The 25,065-nt window shown below is 42.1% G+C and overlaps 1 protein-coding gene across 1 annotated transcript in view; it reads left to right on the forward strand.

The window, feature by feature from the left end:
• Positions 1 to 22,734, forward strand: part of ttc9b (tetratricopeptide repeat domain 9B) — a 33,920-nt gene extending 11,186 nt beyond the window's left edge. Inside the window, exons 2-3 of the mRNA XM_005742127.1 lie at positions 17,330 to 17,512; positions 19,481 to 22,734. Coding sequence (XP_005742184.1) covers positions 17,330 to 17,512; positions 19,481 to 19,575 — 278 coding nt within the window. The 3' untranslated portion in view covers positions 19,576 to 22,734. The remainder of the gene's footprint in view (positions 1 to 17,329; positions 17,513 to 19,480) is intronic.
• The last annotated feature ends 2,331 nt before the right edge of the window (positions 22,735 to 25,065 follow it).

Here is a 25,065-nt window from a genome sequence, read left to right on the forward strand (position 1 = left end):
AAGCGGAATAGAAGAGAAAACTCCTCCCTTTCATCTACTGCCAGCTCCGTCACCAGGGGACTTGATGGAGTGCATGAGATGAAGCCAGGAGGAAACGAGAGGATAGAGGGGTTAATATGAGGCTGGGAATGGAAGAAGACTTGCTCGGAGCTTTGGACAGGAGAAATGTGATATTCAGACAGTGCACTTGTACTATATAGAGGGGGGATGATGATGAGGAGTAAGAGGAGAAATGGGAGGGATGGGGTGAGGTTTTTTTGTTTGTTTTTTTCCTCCCTCTGTGTGGTTACGTCTGCCATTAAAGGGACGGCCACAGCAGAAATGTGAGAACGTGCCAGAGCTGCAGATGGCGTGGCATTGCTGTTGGGTGTATGGCTGGCACTCCCTCTACTGTACCTCTCACACTGTACCGTCTCCTCTGAATTACCTCCTACCTTATAGATAGGGCATTTAGAGGAAGGGGTGAATCAGCAGACGGTGATGGACAGGCTCAAATGGAGGGAGGTGTAAAACAAAAGGAGTGCAAGAGGCTGGACGGAGCTCTTAAATGTGATGGGATTATCGGAGAGTGGAGGCAGGGCACGGCTGTAAAGGAGGAGGGGAGGCAGGAAAGGTTTGACCTCCAAGCAGTAGAGGGAGAGTTTACAGAACTGCATTTTATTATGTTTTTCTTTCAATTCTTACTGAGAAATCCATTTCAGACCAAAACTGATTTATGCCACAGCTCTGACAGGCCCAGATGACTCGTGTCAAAGGAGCAAATAAGATTGTCAGGAATAAAAGGAGGAGGCAGCAGGCGGAGAGGCGGAGAGGGGAGGAAAGAGGAGACGAAGTTTTTCTTTTGATGCTTTTTGTCATGATTGATTTTGGATTGAAGTCTTTTTGCTGTTAGAAGTATAGTTGGCACGGCTGCGTTCTTAAATCCATATAGATTAAAATCAGAATAGAAAACAACGCAAATGTAGTGGCTCTAAACTCTCTGTGTGATGAATCAATCGCAGCCGCTCTGTTCTGGCTCAAACCTGCCATTTATGATGATAATAACCGAATTATACCGAGTATGTCGCAGCCAGCCTTGTGCTAATACACTCCCAGAATTGCTGTTATCAGAGAACGGCATAATTCAGTTAACTGTAACTTTAGCAGCTCATTTAGCAGACGCTTCTTACGAAGCTACAAATGGCAGATGGCATGATGCAAGACACAGATATGGGTTTAAAATTAAAAAATAGGCGAGCCTTTAGTGGCCAAGAAACCAAAGAAGGCACCGGTGGAGATAGTTAGACCTAAGCAAAACTAAAAAATTTTATAGTTCAATTTTTAAAAAAACTACAAATGGCAGGAAAGCAGCTAACTCTGAACATGATAACAGAGGCGGGAGAAATTAGACCCACAACAGGAGTACTCCCATCTGCTCCCTTATTTCTCCATCGGTCACCATATTTGATTTGGCACAGATTTTACACCCAATGCAACCATCTTATTCAGAGAAAAGAAAAAGTCTGTTAAATGCTACTTTTTATCATTGTTTTTGTGACTTTAGCACATTAGCACACTACAGGATGGTTGTTACAATTACCAGCTGTTGCAGTTTATCACTGTGAACTTTATTTCTTTTGGCAATTCTTTTTTTAAGTAACACAGCAACAATTTGGACAGCATGCTGGGGTAATGGAAATGATGCATGTTTATTTCTTTTTTTTAAATCTATTTTTAAATCTCACAAATGAATGAAAAATAACTAAATGTTTTCTATTTATGAATATTAATGTGGTGCATATGAGCCCTGCGATGTATGTCAGTGCTGTTACATTACAACCTGGGCCATGCTGCACAAAACTCATCCCACACACCTGTAACATCATTCTTATTATCATGAGCGTGGAATAGAAGATAAAAATGATTAAGAATTAAACATGTAACTTTTAAAAGTGGTAATAAAGGAAGTGCAAATGTGTATAATTTGGAGGCGTTTTGCATCGTATAGCAAATAAACAACAATTTATATTCGATGATTACCACCAAAACCTGTGTGGACTTCATCACCAGGTCCAGCTTCATATCATCAATGTCAACTCATACATTTACCAGAAAATAATACTTTGTTATGCCAAAAGCTGGGTTTACCTGTGTTTGACTTGTGAGTTAACAGTACCCACAACAAATATCACAGGGTCCAAAACACAGTAAATGCAATAAAACCCCAAGAATAGAAGAAGAATAGATTAAACTTTAGTGCCATTATACTAGTACAATGTAATGGAGGCAGCAGCTCAGGGGTAAAAGCCACCTTTAGCATACTGTGCTCAAAAAACAACAAAAAAAACCCCATAAAGCAAACAAAATTACCACATAAGTGCATTATATTTCATTTTGAAATGTAATTTAATTTAATTTTAAGCGATCACAGGATAAAGTGTTTGAGGTGTGTCCAACACGACGGTCCGAGTGGAGAATAACTGCATTATTACACAGATAACACAATTTCTTTTAAAAAACACCGACAAAAGTAAAAAAGAAATGAATAAAGAAAACTGGCTAAATACAGTTAGAAGAATAAGCAAAGCTGCGACATGAGTCCACAAGAAACAAAGAGGAAGAAAAACAGAGCACGTTTGCTTCAGATACTTCTGTGTGCACAGTTTTAGTGTAGCGCTCTGTGTAAACTACTAAACAGTGTAGTCCATGGCTTTTGACGTGCACCCCTCTGACATTTCATTGACCTTACGCTCTGCTTTGATGCTGCAGATTCTCTACTGTAACTTAAGGCAGCTGACGGGAAACAGGTAAGGGATGAGACAGGAAGTGAAAACCAAAACAAGACAACAGGGGAAAACTATAAAGAGAGACACGCTGAAACCACAAACAAGCAGCCTCACACGAAACACGACACAGAGGTAGCGAAACACAGACAGGGAAACACTAGGGAGGCTAGAACGAAACAACAGAGCCCAAAATAGAAACCGAAAACTAAATGTAACCCTGACACTATATCAGCGCTATTTGTGCATTCAAAATGAGGTGATTCCACCACATTAAAAAAAAAAAGCTAATCTAGTTAAGCTTTATTAACACAGCAGGAGAAAGGATGTGTTTTACCAGCTCTTCTTGTCCATGTGTGTGCGTGTAATGCTGAATGTGCGTATTCTTGACACGAGACCTCCTCCTCCTGACATGAACTGACAGTTGTGTGAAATAATGAATAAACTGAACTTGTCTGTCAAAGCTAGCTGAAAGTCACAAACACAAACCCTTTCCTGAGATAGAGGGTGAGCGTGAGAGGGGGGCAGATTGAGAAATGCAGAATATTCATCCTCTGTAAGCCACCAGTAATGAGAATTTGCTGAAGCTATTTGCGCATATCTAACACCCCGTGCTCCAGCGGACAGTGCAGAGTAAACTCATTCGCTGTTTATATTTATCCGCAGAGCTCCAACGCTGATAATATAAATAAATACTTTTTTTTTAAAGCCATGCTGGTCGCTATCTGAGCCTCCCCTCTCCTTAAACACAGAATGCTTTATAGCGTGCCTTGCCGGGGGATGACATTGAAAACGTGTCCTTGTTAAACCCCATTTGTGACGGGGGTGAAATGCTGAGCCTGGGTGAGCCCTGGTTATGTTGATGCATCTCTGAGGGTGGTCTTTTGATTGTTTTAATTAAAAGAAAAAGAAAGAAATGACTGTTGAAACGTTGAATTTAAAGTTGCTGTATTCTGTAAATGTAACAATAAAACAACAACTCTGCAGTCCCTCTCTGCTGTAAGGAGCGTTAACCTTTAAATGCGTAGCTGTGGTTGCTGGTGGCACGCTGGGGAAGAAGCACTCGGCTCTGCAGCAGTCCTCAAACTGTTTGTCTGTAATACTGTTCAAGCAGGTTTCCAGTGTTACTTCATGATCTCATCGCTCCTTAAATACCTAAACACAGTCTCTTATTGTCCCAGAAACGTGACGGTGCTGCAGCAGTTTACAGGTTTAGTTCAGAGCGCCGTCTTTCGTTGATATTTGAGGGTTTTGATGCCGACAGTGCTGCAGCTGAGGCTGCTAATGATAAGTAATTGGATTTATTGCCATTCATGAGTCGTTTAAAGCTAAGCCTAAAGTGTGACACTAAAGGACTGAGCTGCCAGACTGTCAGTGAGAAATGACGAGGGGAATCTTCCACCTGCTCTTCAGTTTAGTCATTATTGAACTTATAATGAGTAAAATGATTATCAAACTTGTACTTTAACTATAACATAAACACATAATAGATAAAGAGCATATATATGACTATATAAATTGATTTAATGAAGATATTAAGAATAATATGATAACTTCACATACACATTTGTGCTTTAAAACAAGCTAGCTAGCTAATGTTGTGCTCTTACCAGCATAATGATATTTAATAAGCAGGTCAGTCTAACTTATGTAAGTGCCCAGTCACTAATGAACTGAGGTATGAAAAACACATCATGCATTGCCCAGCCCGTTAAGTCTACATACCAATAAGGAATCAGAAATGCAACACTGAAGATATTCTGTTTGCTTTCATCCTGTAGATTATTAGGAGCTGGAAAGTTAGTGGTGCAAGACGACTGAAACACAAAGAACACCATTCACATTTCTAACAATACAAAACAGGCTGGAAAGGCTCGTGGAAACATGGCTTTTCTGTTTATTTCATGAATTAATTTGGCTCTTTGAAATCTGAGTTTTCTTCTGCTCCAATTTTCAGTGATGAGTGACATTTTAGGTCACACGCTGCATGTTTGTGACAATGAAACAGTCACATTTTGTTTGTATTCATACATAAACTTCCCACACCACCCAGAAGTAAAAATCTGACACAGTTAAAGACCAAAACACAATCCAGAAATTCAGTTTCAGGAAAAAACATCTGACGTCCAAAATCGGGCATAAAGCCATATATGAGGAGAACGTCACAGAAAAGATAACATTTTCAACAAGTAACAAGAAAATGCTGCAAGGTTTAACTAGTGTGGATGACTTATTCAGGAGTCTTGAACCTGCAGCTCCAGCGCCACATGCAGCTCTTTTGTCCGTCTCGAGTAGCTCCCTGTGGGTTTGACCCAGATTAATATTGATGTAAGTGATTCTTTACAGTCTCCAGCTGCAAACGTGTGCAGCTGCATCTGTCTCCTGGTGCTTTGTCCCCTTAATTTCACTGAACTCAGACACGCTGGCTTCCATGGATGTACACACATAAAGAGCTTATAATGCACCACCATTGGATTCCAGACTAAAAGACCAAACAAGAAAAACAGATTTGAAGAGTGTGTGGACAGATGTCGTCACGATATTGCTCGTGTATACATAATTGGCCGCATCACCTTCATATTAAGGCTTAAAGGTGTTTTGCAGCTCAATAAAGATTTTCTTTGGTGAGACGTTGCTCAAAATGGCTCATTTCATAGTAAATATTGCTGAACATTGGAAACAAGTGTAACCACACAACAAGAAGAACGGCTAAGAGTGAAAAACAAATTGGGATTCACTTTTAGAGCAACAACTGGAGGAAACCTTGGAGAGGCGAGGCTGAGGTGGTTCAGGCATGTGCAGAGGAGGATATTTTGGATAAAGCAGGAAAAGGAGATTCATGTAATGGAGGAGGACATGCAGAGGATTGGTGTGACAGGAGGTGGATGCTGGGGATAGGGGGAGATGGAGGGAGATGATCCGCTGTGGCGACCCCTGAACAGAGCAGCTGGAAGAAGAAGAAGGTGGCTGTTTAGTGTGACTGTGTGCTCGAGTTATGCCCTGATCCATACTCTTTAAAGCTGATTTATCTGCATGCTGTGTTTTCTGTAGCCTTCATCCTACAAGAAGGTTTCTAAAGGTGCTGCCAGAACATGTCAGTATATTATTTTTTGGGGAAATTAGAGAAGCATGCGCTTTACTTCAGGTACTTGGCGAAAAAAGCTATTATGAGATCCTGAGCCAAACCGTTTGGCAGTTTCCTCTGTTCACCTTCCATCTCTCTCATCTGTCTCTTGTAACGAGTATAATGCATAGAGCGTATGTCTCATATCTCGCGTACACAGATTAGCAAAACAAGAGGAGAAAGAAGCAGGAAGTGGGTCAATACTAGCGAGCACATCCTTGATGTCACTTGACATCTTTAAACTTGAGAGTGTTTGGTCAGAGATTATGGAAGTAATGTGTTTGACAGCAGAAGACTGTAGCCAAAGATCTGCTGAGCCAGAGACAAGCGTCTGCCCTGTGTCCGTAAATGACATCACCAATCTGATAATGCCCTGGACACGGGCCACAACAAAATTATATCCCTGTGAGGAAGTTTAACTTCAGATAAAACCTCAATAAAAGTCTCTTTAATTCTTTATTAAAATGCACTCGTCTCTTATTTGAAAGCCTGTTTTGCCTCACGATTGTCAAAAGAACAGAAACTTCCTGGATGATGCTTAAAGAATAAAATAAATGTTGCAAATCACCAAACAAAGCTCGTTCCCCACACAGAGCTTACATTACAGACGAGAAGAAATCGGGGAAATGTGCAGCGTGGGGCATTAAATGATCCCAACTTTGTCCAGAAAATAGCTTCCTCAATTGTATAAATATTTAAGTAGATGAGTATTAATCCTGAGTCAGCGACTATTTTAGGAGAGCAGGACAATGGAGGAGGCTGCGAATTGACAACGTAAGGTAGAAGACAAGAATAGCCAGGAGATTTGTGGTGCATGAGTCAGGGTTTGGGACGAAGGACATGAGGCATTAAGTGTGGCAAGTAGACAACTAAGGTCATCTGCTGAAGTTAGAAATCACCGCTCTCTCTGGAGAAATGTCAGACCACTGAATCAGGGATTGCTCTCTTGACCAAAGAGCAATAAAGGGACTGGATTTATGTGTTTTTTAAGAGGGAGACGCCACTAAAGCCTCCCTGTGCCGCCCACACTGTGACAGATCTAACAGAATAATCTGGTTATTTGATCGCTCTTCACTCCCAGGATCAGTGTTGCACTGTGGGTAATTCATGCAAATATGTTTGATGTACCTCAGTTTCCAGACATGGCATTACAGGCTCTGTGTTGATGTTATAAGGTAACCGATATGACAGGGCTCTGCAGAGCTGGGCGCCACAGATTCTGAGGTTAACAACAGGCTGACCTCTACTAACAGATACCTGCGTGTATGTGTGTGCAGCCTTCAGGCAGCAAAAACGATTTTATGTACTATTGATGAGCCACATATTGATGACCGCAAAATGTCATTTAATCTGTGATGCATGTGGGAAATTTACCAGCCAATTTGAATCTTTTCACCAATCTACCAAAATCGATAAAAGCTTCACGGCCCTTTTGCCAAAGCTTGCACTGAATCCCTGACTTATTTCTAAGGACAGGCAAGACATCCAGTCAAACAGCAAAAATAAGAGTAAGCAATTATGATTGTTGTTTGGGGGTTTTTTTGGACACCATATGGAGCTTCATTCAGTCTTCCGCTACAGTGACACAGAATGAAAGAAATCATCTGCTCTGCTTATTTGAAATAAAATGTCATTTGAGGACAAGATGAGCTTTTATTGTCTCTGTGTGATACTAAATCACAGCAGATGTTCCTGATGTCACATTCAGAGTGGCCCATAAGGGAGAAAAAGAGGCAGTTTTGTTTAGAGTGGCAGTGTTTAGTTTAGTTCTGTTTTATTTAGATAGTGCCAAATCACAATAACAGTTACCTCGAGGTTCTTGACAAACAAAGGGCCTATAAATAATAGAGAGAAAACCAAAACAATCGGACGACGCCTCATGAGCTTGTCGAAGGGGGGGGAAAAAAACTCAGCTATAACAGGAAGAAACTTCTGGCAGAACCAGGCTCAGGGAGGGCTGCAGCCTGTTGGGAGTGAGGCAAGGAAGATGGGACAAAAGGCACACTATCCAAACAAAATGCAGGAAACATTTCTAAAAACCAAGACCTTGGTATAACAAACTGCTTAAGCTCCTCTCCCTTCAACCAAACCTTCCTCTGATTGGCTGCCACTCACAAACAGAAGGTTTGAACAGCAGGTGGGTGGAGCTTCTGTGCTCCCAGACAGGGCTTTGTGCCTGAGATGGCTAAATTAAAGATACTCTATCTCACTGATGCCTTTATTATGTGACTTTTATATGAGAGGCTGTAAACAAAATATCCATCCCCTACCTGCAAAACACATCTGATTCAATGATCAGATATCCAAATATTTCAGGGTCTTCAGGCATCCATTGTTTCATCATTTAACGTGAGCTATACTCCTGATAGTCGATCCATAGTACCAGATACTTATACTAAAGATCTGAAGGCTCTAGCTCAAATGTTTTTTTAGATAATGGGATTTTAAAGTGTTCCTTCTTTTGGGAAAACTAATGACAACAGGGACCTGAAATTGTGGACAATTATTAGAAGAAGTGTGTCTTTCCCCACTTGAAACCTGAAATGGTCAGGTGGGAGGTATTTGATGAATATAGGAAAAGCATCATTTTCTACTTCATTTATTTGAGATATTTCCTATTACAACACAACAAGCAGGGCAGAAAGTTGGATAAAAAGAAAAGTACAATACAATTTTGCATAACAAAGGAAGAGTTAATTGTGTATCTTCCCGATAATCCATAAAATTACAACCACTGCAACAGTGAAACATCTTATTTAAGAAAAACTAAAAAAAGAGAGAGAGAGGGAGTTTCAGGATATGAAAAGAGATCAAAATGGGGCTAAAAAGAGACGATAATGCAGGTGGTGGCGGAGTGGAGTCAATGCTGTGTCATGTCAGTGCAAACGTGCCCTTGTGGTAAACAGAGCGAAGAACTCTACTCCTGTCCCTCTCGATAACAGCAAAAAGCCATTCGCAGAAGCGCTCTGGGTGGAGCTATTCTTAGCGGGAGCCCGGAGAGACCGGACGGCTACTCTGTCCGAGAGCCGTGACGTCAGACACGTAGGATCGGATTTTGCTCCACAATGTAACCGTGAGGTAATTTCAGGGTAATGACTGTGCACAGTTCATTTGTCTCTCTGAATAAATGTGCAGCAGCAGTGTGGCATTTGTGGAGGGGAGAGAGCACGGTGCAGTGAAAGGTGAGAGCAGGCTTTTGCTCTGAGGTGAGGAACAAATGGGAGGAGGGTCAAAGATGGAGGCTGCTGTGGAGCTATCTGAGGAAATGAGAGTCTGTGTGTGTGTCTGAGTGAGGGGTCTCTCCATCTGCCATTATCTTCCCACAGAACTAATTACAAGGTGATGGACAGCAGACTAATCACCAGGGCCACTAGTGGCTTTAAATTAGCTGAACCGTGGAGTCGTGCCTGGAGTGATGGAGAGGGACAGGAGAGGAGAGGGACGTGGGTCCAGAGGGAAAATGAAGTAACAGCAAGAAGGAAAGGAAAGCATCTTCGCGGGAGAGCAGAATTTAACAAAATGTATTGACAAAAGAGGAAAAAGGGACTTTCACACTCCCCTCTTGTCCTCTGTACCTCTCACACAGGATCATCGTTTTCCCTGGGCTGCTTCTGGATTTTGTTTCGTCTGTGCCGTCTCCATCTCTGTCCTCCCTCGCCCCTCCGTCTCCCTTTCATCTTATTTCATCTGCATGTCTTTTCTCTCCCTTTCTCTCTCTGTTTTTCCTTTTATTCCTCCCAGGCTTCGACGCTCTGTCTGATAAATGAAAGCGCGTCTCTGTGCAGGCGCTGTGTTTTTTTTCTGACACGATGCTTCAGGCAAACCAGCGGGGTTCCTGAGCATGTGTTAACCACTCCCACTCACCACACCTCTGATTCCACATTCAAGTGACAGAAACGCACTCGCACGGTCGCATCAAGACACGCGCACGCTTTCACACTCTCGCACTTGACAGCTGCTTTGCACCTGTTGCTCTTTAGAAGTTCAAATCAAGCACAATTTTTCTTTTTGTTCACTTTTTTCCCGCCACCCAATTTTTAATTTTTTTCTTTTTTGTCTATTTCTGTCACTTTAATATCTAAAAGATTCCTCGAGAAGGAAAAAGATATTATACTCACAACACTGAAGCAGCCACGGCTCCTTCTTTTGACAAATGGCCTCTCATTAAGACCAATTTGTCTGGCTTCTTTGTACCACTGGTATTCATTTTTATCTGGTCTCAAATGTCCAGAGAGGATTATAGAGGTCAAAGTTCAGCCGTAAGCTGTGCAGTATCCTTCTCATTGACATTTGAGCTGAGACTTTTACAAGTTCAAAACCTAAGAATGTGTTTAAAAAGCAGGAGCCTGAAGATGAACTTAAAAACACATTTTTAAAAAAGGAGCTATTATGAAAATAGTTGTTTGCTATTGTTCTGTATGTCTAATGGTAATCTGTTTATGTTCAGTTAACACTTAATTGTCAATGAAGAGAAAACAATGAGAAATCAATACTGCTCAAATTTAGGGAAGAAGACCCAAATGCAAGACACCAGGGAGTGCAAAACGTCTTTAAACGAAAACGTGTGGCAGTTGTACACAGAAGATGAGTCATCATGGCAAACAGTGCAGCTGAGGTGAGGGCAAAAAGGCAAAGTCCATTAAACAGCCCAGAAGCTCACACACAAGGAAAACACAAGAAAAATGAGGAATCCTGGCAGCAAACCAGCGTATTTATACATAGAGAGAAGGTCGAGACAACCTGCTGAAGGTGAAACTGAGCATGAGAATGAGGCAAAAGGTGATTTAAGTGACCTTGAACATGACGTGGTTGTTGATGTCAGACAGGCTGGTCTGAGTATTTCAGAAACTGCTGATCTTATGGGATTTTCCCACACAACCATCTTTAGAGTTTACAGAGGATGGTCAGAAAAAGAGATAATATCCAGTGAGCGGTAGTTCACTGAGAGAAAATGCTTTGTTGATATCGGAGGTCAGAGGAAAAGACTACTTTAAGATGACAGGAAGGCAACAGCAATTCAAATAACCACTGGTTACAACCATGGTATCCTGAAGACCATCTCTGAATGCACAACATGTCAAATATCAAAGGAGATGGACTACACCAGCAGAGGACTACACCTGTCAGCTAAGACAAAGGAACTAGACAAAATTGGACATTTGATTAAGATTGGGAAACATTTCCTGCTCTAATTCAGTTGGTCGAGTGAGAATTTGGAGTAAATGACATGAAAGCATGGCTGCCTTGTGGTTCAGGCTGCTGCCGGTGTAACGGTGTAGGGGATTTATTATTTTTTTTGGCACACTTTGGTCTCCTTAGTACCTACTGAGCATAATTTAAATGCCACAACTGACTTGAGTATTGTAGCTGACCATATCCAGCCCTTTTTGTGTGCAGTGAGTTCACAGTACTCAAATGGTCTCCACAATCACCAGATCTCAGTCCAGTGGAAAACCTCTGGGATGGAACAGGAAAATCAAACAAATCTACTACAGCTGTGTGATGCTATCTTGTCAATATGGACCAAAATATCTGAGCAATGTTTCCAGCACCTTGTTGACTCTATGCCATGAAAAAATTAAGGCAGGTCTTAAGGCAAAAGAGTACTGGTAAGGTGAGGCAGATTAAACACGAGAAACATTAATGGGGACAAACAATCACAGAGCTAACAAGAGTGTAACGAGCCCAAGAACTCCAGGAAAAAACAGGAAATTATAACAGAAACTGTGAGTGCAAAATCATTCACTGTGGACAAACGGGTTCAGAAGCATTTCAGTGAAATTTGCTCTACTTGAGGGATGTACTCTAATTAAAGTTGTTTGAATGATGGAAGGGGTTCAAAATCTCTCACAGATCTTCAGATGGGTTGAGATCTGTTGACTGCAAAGGTCACAGCATGTGATTCACATGCTTTCATTGTCATCAAAGCCTTTTGCCCTTAACCCTCTCAGAAGAGGCCGTTCCCATCAGGGTAGAAATGTCTCATCACAGCGTAAATGCAATCACTCTTGTCGTGATCCCCAAAGTATGACCGAGCCATTAGGCCCATTTTCCTGTCAGAGTCAAGGCTTTGGGTTTTTCCTCTAACTTGCCACCTACCTGATATCGCCGGACTTTCCTGTTGATCCCAGGTTTTTAAGTGGAGCATCGGGTATTTCAGTCTTTGTACTACTCCTACCTACATCACCTGCCTGAGCACATCGGCCTTTCAGTCATGCAAAAAAATCCAGTCTGAAGACATATTCTGTTGTTATTCACTTCACTACCTGTTTCATGTATTTGTGGGAAGTGCTGTGTAATCGCCGCACAGGCTATCGCACCCTTTTAGAGATGGGGACACCTTGGCTCCAGTGATTTATCAGGCTTCATGTCTGTCTGTGCCTCTGCCCAGCCTTCTCCAATGATCCCGTCATTATCACACCCTTAATGCATCTCACCACACTCTACATTTCCTTTGGCATGCTATCCATCTGTCTAATGGGCCAGTAGGGTGCGGCCGGCCAGTCATCACTTATGCACGCTGCTTTTGTGTGTCTGTGTGTATTTGTACAGTCATGTATCTTTCTCTTGACCTGTGTCATTTGAAATTTTGTGCTGATGAGTCTGTTTTTGTGTTAGCTGTGTCTTCAAGTTTAAATCACCCTCCTGTTCACACCCACTTCTGCACTCTCTTCATTGTGTGTTTGTGCCATTTGTAAATGCTCCATGCACTGGAAGTGTGTAGATTGTGTATCTGAGGGTGTCAGTGCCTGTGAACTCTAACTGCGTCACCCATTAAGCTATTATGGACTGTAACTGAATCCCCCTGAAAGCTCAGCTCATGCCCACAGCTGCAGGGCAGTGATGGATGGATGGTGGAGGGATGAGAGTAGTCTTGCTGTAGCCGAACAGTTGTAAAAACAAACAGAGGGGTGGAGCATCTGGAAAGGTGTGCAGGAGAGGTGGAGGGCATCTAAGGTGACCGTCACTGTAACAACCTGAGCTGACTTATGATCAACGGCTTCGACCTCACTGCCCTGCTCTAAGCTGAGTCATGAGTCTTAGTGAGAAGAAGAGGGTTGTTCTTCTGGGGGGGTTTTCTGATTAAGGTGTGTGTAAACGCGAGTGTGTCTAATCATGGATAATTATTGCACTTTATCTCATGTATATATCGGCTTTTATTCAGGAAATACAACTCAAGCAGCTGGCTGACAGCTGGAAAACTGCAAAACCCACCCAGGATCCACATGTGCCACCAGGTTGTCTGAGGGTGGGTTTTGTTTTTACAGCTATAGTTTGTTTATGCTGGTCCAAAAGAGTTTGCTAATGAGTTTGTAAGCTTGTAGATCCGTGTTGACCAAAATGCATCACTATAAGCCCCATTAGAGTGTTCAGTCCACTTATTGGCCAGATGTGTTTGGGGCAGGACCAACAGTGAAAACAGGAAGATGAGCTATTGGAGATTTTCCATTCATTTCATGGCTAGTTGCTAGCCCGTACAGACATTTGCACATCTACTGTACTTTGCATGCAAGAATGAAAAGCATATGTGCCTAGGGGAAAGTGTTCATCTCAAACTTGCAACGTACACATGGCAGTTGGGTCAAATCGACATAAGATCACATTCACGCTGTAAAAGAACCTCGTCCACGAAAAAGAACCTCGAAAAAAAGTATTAGTGCTGGTGGGACTAAAAAAACGATTCCTGAATTTTCAGCTCAGTAAAATATTTATATGTGGCATTAATATGAACCCTAGTCTATCATCACCATTCATTTCTAATGTACAGGATGTTGACACTCTTCCAGCTGGAGTATCTTCAGGTTTCTGCAGCAGCTGTGCATAACAAAGCTTGAATTCTTGTAAAAAATGCCAGGATGCATGTGTGATACGTGAGCTCATCAGCGCAGCATGGTGGCTCACTGGTTAGCACTGTTGCCTCACAGTAAGAGGCTCCTGAGCTCTGCCGTGTGGTGGTTGCATGTTCTCCCCATTGCTTGCCTAAGTGTTCCCATCACTGAAAGACAAGCTAGGTTAATGTGCTTGTGTGGGTCCAAGAGTTTCACTTCCTTGTTACATGAAAGCAAATAAAATTGGCAAATGGTGGTGTCGAATTCAATGTCATGAGGTGAAAGAAAGGTGTCTGTCTTGAAAATGTGATGTGATGTGTTGTGGTGCATGAAATAAGGACTTAAATGTAGGAAGGGGAATCACACAGAAGAGGGTGGGAGGGGAGCAAGCTGAATCATTCAAAGGGCAAACTGCAACCAAAGAGAGCACAGAACCAAAGAAATAAAAACAAAATACTATTTATTGGCTAATCAGGAGAGAGGAAAAAAATAGATACAGGAGAGTGTAATAATGTAGTTGGAGACAGTGACACAGGAGGGAAGTAAAACTAAACACAAAGACAGAGCAAAAATAAGTGAATAAAAGATTTAACAGAAGAGGAGACTAATAACTCTACAAATGCAAACATAAACAAAAGTATAACAAGAACTAAAGGCTCATAATAGTTTGTAATAAACAAAAACCTAAACTACAAAATAATGAACTAAACAGAGAACCAGGATTAAATCAGGGGCATAATGTCCAGAAGACGGACCCACACAATGTGCATGTTGCTCCAGATGTGATTGTAATGAGTTTCATGCAAAAATGAGAACCACCAGGGAAAAAATCCCTTTAACAGAGGTTGGAACTGTAAAGTAAATGATCATAAAGCTGGAAGATAAGAAAGAAATGAAGGACTTGGTGAATAAAAATGTTATTTCATGGAACAAAGATATCGATCAGAATCCAAAACTTGCCAAAAGAAAAAAAGAGTTGAACAAACTCTCTGACAAAGACGGGGTTTCGGACGATGCACGGACACACAGACACACTGAGGGTAATCAAGGGAATCGAAAACAGATGGGGAACAAGAAAGCCGAAACTAATCATGACAAGTGATACAAAGGACGTAAAATGAAATACAACCTTCAGGAGACCTTTATTACTGTCAAAATAAAACAGGAAGTAACTGCACAGGAAATGATTAACACTGATGAAGACAAGATTAAACAAGATGGTGTAAGGGAGGTAAGCATAAGCTAAACCCAAATAAAAATCCCAACACAATTACTGAACAAACACAAAATTTGATAAAGAAAGATTAAACTAAAACTGTGTGTTATAGTTTGCTCCATTAAAAATATCTCATTTTAAAGGAAGCTCTAGTGTATCCTCTATTAAATTCCTTAACCTCCTAAGACCCAAACTCGTTCATTGCATGCATTTTTAATTTCTCTTTGCTATTTGGGCTGATGACGATGTATAAAAACAAAGAATTATCAGATTTTTTTTAACCTAATTTTTGTTTCTGAGAAAAATCTGATCCCCCTATGAGGACATTCACTTTAAATTTTGATACAACAGTGGCAGTGTAATGTCTTTGTAAGTGGATATCAGGCCCTTGTAGGGCAAAATTTTGTAGTTTGGTCTAGACAACCCAAAATGTGATGTCCACATATGTGGGCGGCAGGTCCTGGGAGGTTAATATTTAAAGTGTTCTTACGACAAGTTAAAACGTCTGCTATTTGCTGTGTTGAAGAAAGAAAGAATATACTTGGATTGATTTTATACATCTGAATGACAAGGATCTGTGTGTTACACTGGGCCTGGGGTTGTGACTACATGTGCAGGTAATCATGGTCAGTGAGCCTGCACTACCATTTTTAATACAAAAATACATTTTCCTGTTCCCCAAAAGTTGATTCTGTTCATCTGGATGTAGCGTTTTCAGTGGGAGAAACGTTTCGTCACTCATCCAAGTGACTTCTTCAGTCTGAAGACGGTCTGAAGACTGAAGAAAGTCACTTGGATGCAGCATGGTGGCTGCATCCAAGTGACTTTCTTGAGCCTTGATTAAATAAAACTCCAAATAACAGGATGCCATTGGACAGGGATAAAAGGAAGCAAAATGCTTTGATGTCATTTATGTTTGATCTACTTGTAGTAGCAGTTGATGAACCTATTCGAATTACTATTTTTCTTTTCAGTTTTTGTGTTGGGGTTAAAACGGATTTCCTTTAAGGTTGGAGAAGCCTGCAAAGCACCTACCAGACACGTGCAAATTCAACCACTAAATACCAAAAACAAATCGATTGTTATTGAATTTGTTCGTCCCTGATATCCACAATGAATTATTTAGTGTTTTGCAATTTGTGTTGGTGATGGGTGACGTGTGTGTGTGTGTGTGTGTGTGTGTGTGTGTGTGTGTGTGTGTGTGTGTGTGTGTAAATGACAGATTTCCATTAGTGCCACACATTTCACAAAACCCTCAGACCCTGCGGCTTCAGCTTTTTGTCTCACAAACAAATAGTAGTTTAAGGGCCACTGGCTGCTTTTAACACGCTCCCCCTCCTAATCCTCGCCCTATGACTCCCATAGGCCTCACCTTTCTTACTCATGCATCATCTCTTCCTCCCCTCTCTCTCCATCACTTACTCCTGACTCACCCTGCCTCCCGGCTAACAGTCCATGACTCATGTTATTCACAGAGCTGTCTGCGTGTCAAGGGCTCGGAGGAAAGGGGCAGGATGGGGAGGTTAAAAAGGAGCTGGATCAGGGAGGGAGTGCTGAGGCAGATATGACTGTGGAAGCACAACGAGAGACAGAAGGAAATCACTTTTGATCTATCATCAGATAGATTAAGACACTGGCAGAGAGGGAAGGAGTGATGGGGTGGGGGGGGAGGGAGGAAGTGAAACCGCGAGTGGTTGTGACCACCAGAGGAATTGTTTGAGTGATCAGATATCTGAGCAATCAGCAGGCGTTTAAAAGCTTTGGTGGACTAAAAGCTGTGTGTGTATATGTGTGTGATTTTTGTCCGTGTGTCTTTGCTAATGATGTTATTCTGATCTCAGAGCTGCAGAGAATTGCTGTTGCAATCTGTGGGATAGATTACTATAGTCCTTTTCTCAAGCGTTCCACTTTACTGCTGTTTTCAGCTTGCTGACTTTAATGCACTCACTTTCTGCCCTTCGTTTGTTTTCCTGCGGCCCTCAAGATTTAGAAACCACCTAAAAAGTTAAAGGAACAAGTCGAAAGCTTCCTGGTAGCGATCGGTGCATTTTTTTTCCCATGTTCTTGTATTTTGCATGTCGAGCTCAGCGATGCTGCTCTCCTGCCCCAGGGCTCAAACTGCTTGGACGACTTTTTGTGTCTTCTCTACACTGTGAGACATTAGAACCGGCTATTTATAGTCCGCCCCGAGGAAGCAGTGTGCAGGATAAATTTCATTGTGGCTCTATTAAAAGGAACAGAGTAAGATGTCAGCAAAATCTCCCCGTCTTTCTTTTTCACTCGGGGGACACACATGTGGTTTAATCTTCTCTAAACGAGACAAAATGTGTTTGGTTGGACAAACTAAGGCAGAAAATGTTTATGAACCACTAACTAGTTCCTGTCTTCCTCCTCACAGCTTGTCTGTTGCAGTCCGAGCTGGTAAACTATGAGAGAGTGAAGGAGTACTGTCTGAAGGTCCTGAGCCACCAGAGAGACCACTTCAAGGCCATGTACCGAGCCGGCATCGCCTTCTATCACCTGGGTGATTACGAATGTGCCCTACGCTACCTGCGTGACGCCAAAAACCGCGAACCCACAGGTGAGAATGACCCAGTGTATTTATACATTTACAAAGCAGCCTTGAGGTACAAGATCTTCTCTGATGGTGAAACAATGTGCTCACCTGTAGCTCCATATTTAAATTGATGTACTCTGACCTTAGTGCAGCTTATCAGGTCATCCAGTTGTCTCATGATTTGAAACTTGAGGCATGTTTAATATTAGCGTCAACATTTATGACAGGAAAAATCAAAAAGCATAACTGGTACATTTCTCCTGCTAGATTTTATTTGTTATGTTACAAACTGAGTGATAACTAAAGCCTTTTGTTCCGAGAGTGCTGAGCAGAAACTAAAAAGATGCTCTCTGTGTTTCTAAAACCTGTATTACTGAACAGACTTTAAAAGACTTCCTGTTTTGCATGTTTGCTTTGACTATGCACATTTCCAAAAAGTTCAAAAGCACAGCTACACTTGTATTAAAACTGCTCCATATTTTACATCAGTATGCTTTCATGATAAATTATACTGCAGACGGCCAGTATTAAATTACTTTAGTGTAAATGAATTAAGTAAAGTACATAAGTGATGTGTGTAAGCAGCACATTGTGTTTTATAGTCTGTTTATTTGAAAGGCAAGAGGGGCAGATTTGTTTCATGAATACATTTTATGTCTAATGTTTAGGATCCAGATGCAAAAGCCACAGGAAACCAGTCTAAACAGCAAAGACACATGTGCAGATGTTCACAGGCTTCGTCCACACGTACATATTTCATTTTGAAAAATATCTTTCTTCACATGAATCATGACAAAAGTAGGTCCACAGACATTGCAACCCACAGTCTGACATCAGAAAAGTAGGGGAAGTCTCACACCTTTGATATTAAAATAAATCTTTTTCTTTGTCCACATTAGAAAATCTTCCACTCCCCTGACTCTATAGGTTTTCCAGAAATACTCATGTACATGTGGACAGCACAGCAAACCCAAATGGAGACTCACAGCTTTTTTTAGGCTGCTGATGATGGTAGTGTTCAAAATAACAAGGGCCATGAAAAGGAGACTCAAACTAAATCCACAGTACTTCAGAAGGAGGACGGAAACACAAGAGACCGCTATCAAAATAAAACGGGGGGGAGCTACAAACCAAAACTAGCATGTGTTATGATAATGATAAAAGCCAACACAAGACTCTGATCTTCAGATACCAGAAAACATATTAACCAAGAATAAAACCCGAAAAATGTAACCAGAGTCGGTAAGAATTAAGTAAATATGCCGTCTCAGGAAAATGCTAGAGGGGCCACTTTCTTGACTAAATCATAGTATGAGAAGCACATGCAACAGAGGCAACATGCTTGGCAGCAAATGCAGCTCCTTTTTTTTAATATCAAAGAGTGAGTGTGCACATGCAGGTGTGCACCTCTGTGTTCATTACGTGCCAGCTGTAGGACACGTGGCATTAGGAGCTCTAGTAGATTTTTGTATGAATTTTTGCTGTGGATACATTTGGAAGGATATTTTTCTAAAATAGGAGGAAATAGATCGTTTTCACTTTGGGAAACAGCCTTTTTAATGCCTTTGCTCAATCGATATATTCCAGGAACACGAAGGTTTTCAATTCACCTTGTAAATCTGGGATTACCAACAATTTGAGAACTCTGACTTAAAATGATAATCATGACCAAGTTTGAGCCAAATGTCTCATATGACAAAATGACAAAAGGTTGAAGGTCAAATCTGGATAAACTTGAATTGTTTGGAGAACTTTATCCAATAGGAAAGTGTCAAAAGGTGAGAGGTCAGGGTTCTTTCTCGTCATCGATGAGAAGTTACAGCTGACTAAAGTAAAAGCCTGTAGCTCTTTTCTCTACATTGTTTACCTTTCTGCTGTAGCACGTCTTTTACTCAGTTTGCTAAACTTAAGTAAGAAAGGGGCAACCGACTGCTCTGCTGCCAGTGCTCAGAGCATCCACCGATGACCTGTCGTTCCATTTTCTCTCTGCAGACACCAACGTGCTCCGATACATCCAGCTGACAGAGATGAAGATGAGCAAGAGTGGACAACGGGAACGAGACAGCGGCAAGGAGACCCAGGGCTAACCTTCGACCTTTCCCCCCTCCTGAACCCTCTGACCTTTCATCCTACAAGTTGTACCTCCCACTCTCCACTTTCTCTTCCTCCCCTGTTGACTCCTCCTGATGGCAACCCTGTCAGAAGAGACGCAATCACCTGCCTGTTACAGACAAACACATATCAAGCGCTGTCTGCGACCCACCCTCTTCCTTCTTCCTCTCCCTCTTCTTCTCCCTCTTTCTCCCTCAGGTGCTGTGGTTCCTCTCCCTCGACGCAGTCAGCAAGGAAACTTAAAAAAAAAAAGAAAAATCATGAAAATACATGGAAGAAGCTGTAATATATACTCATACAAACCCATCATTGTGGTGGAGTCAAAACGAAGCTTCAGCCCATACACATGACAGACAGACATCTGCGTGATTCAGCAGATGTTTAAAAAACATGGAAAGCATTTTGTTTCTGCTCTCTCGCGCTCTCTTTTTCTCTCCGTTTTATTCTGAACTCTCGAGGAGAAGTTGGGGGGTCTCGGGAAGCTCGACCACACCGGGAGGAGGGGCAGGGATGCGTGTGGAAGTGTGTGAAACAGGTTTGGAGAATAAAAATGGGTGCGGTGAGGGGGTGTATATGTGTATGAGACACATGCCAAGACCACATCCTGATTTGATTGTACATCCTAACCCACCAGGTCTCACTCAGGCCACTTACCCAGACTCTGAGATGGACTAATATAACAAGTAGAAAAAAAAAGCCTGCCTCCGTGCTTAATCTATCACTTTTCTGTCTGGATTTTTCTTTCCTAGATCCCTTCTATCTCAGTTTCTTGACTGTTTTTTGAATTTAAGGGCTAATTCAAGTGTTTATAACCCCGTATTAGGCTTTTTTAATTTGCTGTCATACTCAGTAGTGAACAATCGGTGGTTAATAGCATCTGTGTGTGCAGCAAAGAGCCTAAATTCTCCAAGCGGTTCATTCCGTTGCCTGATGTACTTTCGTGCAAACTGGTGTGTCTTGAATCTGTTGTCCGAACCCCCTCCTGGGTCGTGTGTCGTGTTACTGTTGTTGAGACTGTCGAAGCCCCTCCCTCGCTCCTTCTCATCAATTCCACCATCCTCTGTTCTCCTGTTAATGATGTCACAACGGAAAATAGCCAGTGAGATCAGACTTCCATCAGCTGCCGCTGGCTAGATGGAGATCCACGAGAAATCTTTTTCAGAGAGAGAGAGAGAGAGAGACACTTTTATCCTTTTATCACTAATGCTGAGGCTTCCCAGACATCCATAAACCACCACGGAGACTCTGGGCAGCGTTAGTGCAGGGAAAACGCACACACACACACACACACATACACACATCTGGCCTGATGGTGCAGACTGCCGTCTTGGAGCACTTCACCTAGAGTGAGTCATTTGAGATTTCTCCTGCTTACAGTTTACTGTATGTTGATAGATTAAAACACCTGTGCCGGGCAGATAACACACAACATTAGCATTGCAGACGATCTGGTTTGTGGATATCCATTACAAGCTGTCAAACTTATCTTGTGACGTGTGAAGCTGAATCATTGATATGTGGCTTTTTATAATAGCTTTACCACAGGCTTAAATCTGCCTGCTCTGTTCTGCAGAAGGCTGGATTGATCTTTTGTGAGAGCATGACCTAAAATATCCCGTGAAAACCCAGTTTCCTCCTTATCATGTGCAAGCCCACCTCCTGCATGTAACATGCGGCTCCAGAGCGTTGCTTCAGATGTTTTGGGATTGGGATTATATCTGCTCTATTGCTTTCTGTCATGGCATGCTGCCACTCAACTGTTTGCGTATACCTCTGTTTTATCCATTCTGCCCTTTATAAACACAGAAGGTGGCGACAGACTGTGATCACAGCAGCAGAATAGGTATGAAATACTTCTTCAAAATTAGGGTCACCTTCTGCCTTGACTAAAATAACTGATTAGTCCACTGCTTAAGAGGCTGAGGAGAAAATCAAGTCAAATAACGGCGTTGGGTGAGGCCCCCCCCCCCCTTTCCCCGTTTATTTCATTGACCTGCTATGAGGTAAATAGGGACCTAAGTGTGTCAATGGGACTCTGGAGAGACGGCACCACGCGCTGGAGAGACCGGCATGAAACTGAGAGGCTCCGGTGGAGGGAGAAGTAGGCCATCATCAGCCCCACTAAAGCAGCTGCACCTCTAAATTGGCAGCAAAAAGCAAGTTTTGAGCTTATTTATCATCATACACTGCACTTAGAAAAAGTGTGTGGACACCTGAGCATTAATCTGCAGCCTGAGTTTGCTCCCATTCAGCCATGAGATCATTAATGATGTTGGGCGACGACAAGGCCTGGCTCACAGCCGACGATGAAAGCGAGGTCTCAGTCTGCATTGTTGTGCAAGCTGTAGAATAAGAAATGTAGCAGCAGCGTGCACCAGATCATGAAAAAGCCAATCAGACGTGCACAATATAAACCTCTCTGAGGAACGCAGGCAAAAGTGATCACATAAGCATAAACATGGCTGTGGCTCAAGAGGTAGAACAGGTCATTCACTAATTGAAAAATTAGTGGTTCAATCTCTGCCTACTCTAGTCGGCACGCCAAATCCCAAGTTGCTCTCTACTGTGCACATCAGCGTGTGAATGTTAGATAGAAAGCACATAGACACAAAGGTGAGCGGATGAATCCAAGTATTGATACCAGTGCTGTTATTGGTAAAGAATCGATACTTTGTTTCTCTCCTTTTCAGTAAATAGCCTAACAAATTGTGTTAAAATAATTATTTTTTGGGAGATTAAAACATACACCTTAAACATGCACTATAAAAAATGTCTGAGCCTTTTCGTGCTGACTATCACATCTATTTTATTTACAGCCTGAAGCACATTTAAACAACAGAAGTTGAACCAAAGTGCTTTAGAGACGACCACATTTACATTCCAGCTCTCCAACAAACACAGTTTCAAAATACCTGAAAGGCTGCAAGGTGATTTAGTGGTCATTAAAATGTGTTTGGAATTTGCAAAGTGACAATGATCAATCTCATAAATCACAACACACCACTTAAGCCCAAATAAGCTGCCTTTATAGGCTAAAACGATCGATATCAGTATTGGTATCTGCAATACTGGCCCGTATTTACTTGGTATCGGATCGATACCAGAATTTGCAGCAGAGCACAGCACTACTTCGACATAGATGCAGGATTTATGTCATAATTATAAAAAATATAAACATTTACATGCAAGGCTGTCCACATATTTTTGTCCACATGTTGTGGGAAATTGTCTGATTAAGTTTAAGGTTCTGTTTAAGACTCCATCTCTGAATTAGTGCCACGATCAGCAACGCTGCTGCAAAGTGTGAAACATTTGATTTGTATTGGTGTCGTGCAGCTCTGGGGTTAATTAGGATGAAAACACTGAATGCAGAAGCTTCCCTTGCTCCTCCTTTATGCTCTCTCTTGGAGATAAATCACCACAACAGCAAGGAACGGCACCTGCAAGCGCCATCTCCATAACTACCTTGGCCGAGTCCCCTCACCCAGGGGTCCCCTCGAGGATCGGTCTCCTCCCGTGGTCCGCTCTCCACGGCACCAGCCCCCCCCCTTCCATCTTGTTTTTGTCTTGCAGTGCTAAGTCATTCTTGCTCAACTTGTACTACTGTACTACGACCGTCTAGGGATTCCTAGCTGCACATAAAACAGGATTGTTTCTAGCTGATTGGTTTCCGTGATTAATGACCAAGCTGACTCGGAGGCTGTTATCGTAAGCATAACCTGACAACATGCTGTCTGTGCAAATGGAGACGGAGACGCCGGATCTCTGCGTCTGTGTAGCTTTGAAAACAAACAAAAAGCACAACAAAAAAGAGAGACCGGAAAGTGAAAAAAAAAATACTGGCTGTGTTACTTAATTTTGGCTATTTTTACTTTGATGTCATTTAAGGTAAATGTTTGTCAAATGTCAAAGTAATTTTTGTGAATATATGATACAAATGTACAAAAAAACAGAAAAATGGAAAGTTTTATGGTTGTGAAAAGCTTTACTTCACTAAATTACTTTATCAGCGGCAAAGAAAAGCAAGAGATAGAAAAGAGAATTTAACTACAGCTCCTTCACTGAGCTGCTTTGTGACTGTGTCTGTATTTGTTGGTATTTCTGTTGATGTCCTTCAAGTCGAGGGATACAGAAACGGCTCGGAGTATGTGCAACGCCCTTTGACCCCCTCGTCTGACTGACGGTTCACCCAACTATTCTGTTTCTGAACAGCGAGACGAGCAGTAAGCACAGGCGTGGATGACACTCTGAGGAACTTGGACCAGAGCTGCTTCTCAAAGCTGCAGGCCTCCATCCTACCTGAAGGGACACAAGGCTGGGGTGTCCAGGCTAAAACTGTGTTTTTGTCTCTCCTCGCTGCCAAGAGGCCTTTCTCTTTTTCCCCTTTCAACTTTCAGACATCCAACAGGCCTCCATCACTGGTTTTACTGAACTGCTAGCCTGGGAATGCACTATTGATTGGTAAATGAAGATTATGAATAAAGTTTCAAACAAAGAGGAATGTTGCTGTTGTGTGGTTGTGACTTCATCTAATTTCAGATAAAACTACACAGGTAGGACTCTGGAAAAGGTAATAATTTGTAAATGAAATGTAGCCATGTGTAGTAACATGTGGACGCAGAAGACAAACAGACCGTGAAGCTGAGCTGAAGAGAAGTTCATGACAAATAAGGTCTAGTAAGGTTGAAGAAAAGCATTTAAAAGTATAAAGAAGATCAGAAGGAGATGCTTTGTGCCTTTCTGGATCTAAAGAAAAAAATGATAGTGTGCCAAGAGAGTAACTGTGGTAATAGTGAGGTAGTCAGACATGGAAGACACATATATTAGGGTGGTGTAGGACATGTATGAGGACAACAAGACAGTGGTGAGGTGTGCGGTAGGAGTGACAGATGGGTTCGAGGTGGAGGTGGGTTTCCATTAGGGATCAGCTCTGAGCCCCTTCTTGTTCACAGTGGTGATGGACAGGGTGACAGATGAAGTCAGGCAGGAGTCTCCATAGACTATTATGTTTACAGATGACATTGTGATCTGGGGTGAGAGTAAGGACCAGGTGGAGGAGAGTCTGGAGAGGTGTAGGTATGCACTGGAGAAAAGAAGTGTGAAAGTCAGTAGAAGCAAAACAGAAAACATGTGAGAATGAGAGGGAGACAGGTGTAACAATGAAGCTGCAAGGAGTAGTGGTAGTAAAGGTAAATGAGTTTAAATACCTGGAGTCAACCATCCAAGCCAAAGGACAGTCTATGAAAGAGGTAATCAAGGTGATTGTGACAGAAGGATAGCAGCATGCTGGATAGGATAGAAGGACAGATGTACGTTTGAAGGTGGTGGCAGTAACAAAAAAGATAGAACTGAAGACATTAAGACTTTCAGTAAGGGTGACCAGAATGGACAGGATTAGAAATGAGTGCATCAGTGGGACAGCTCAGGTGGAGCGTGGAGATGAAGTAAAAGAGACGAGGCTGACA

This window comes from Pundamilia nyererei, unplaced genomic scaffold, assembly GCF_000239375.1.
Source record: "Pundamilia nyererei isolate P.nyererei 1_Seehausen unplaced genomic scaffold, PunNye1.0 scaffold00117, whole genome shotgun sequence".
NCBI lineage: Eukaryota > Metazoa > Chordata > Actinopteri > Cichliformes > Cichlidae > Pundamilia > Pundamilia nyererei.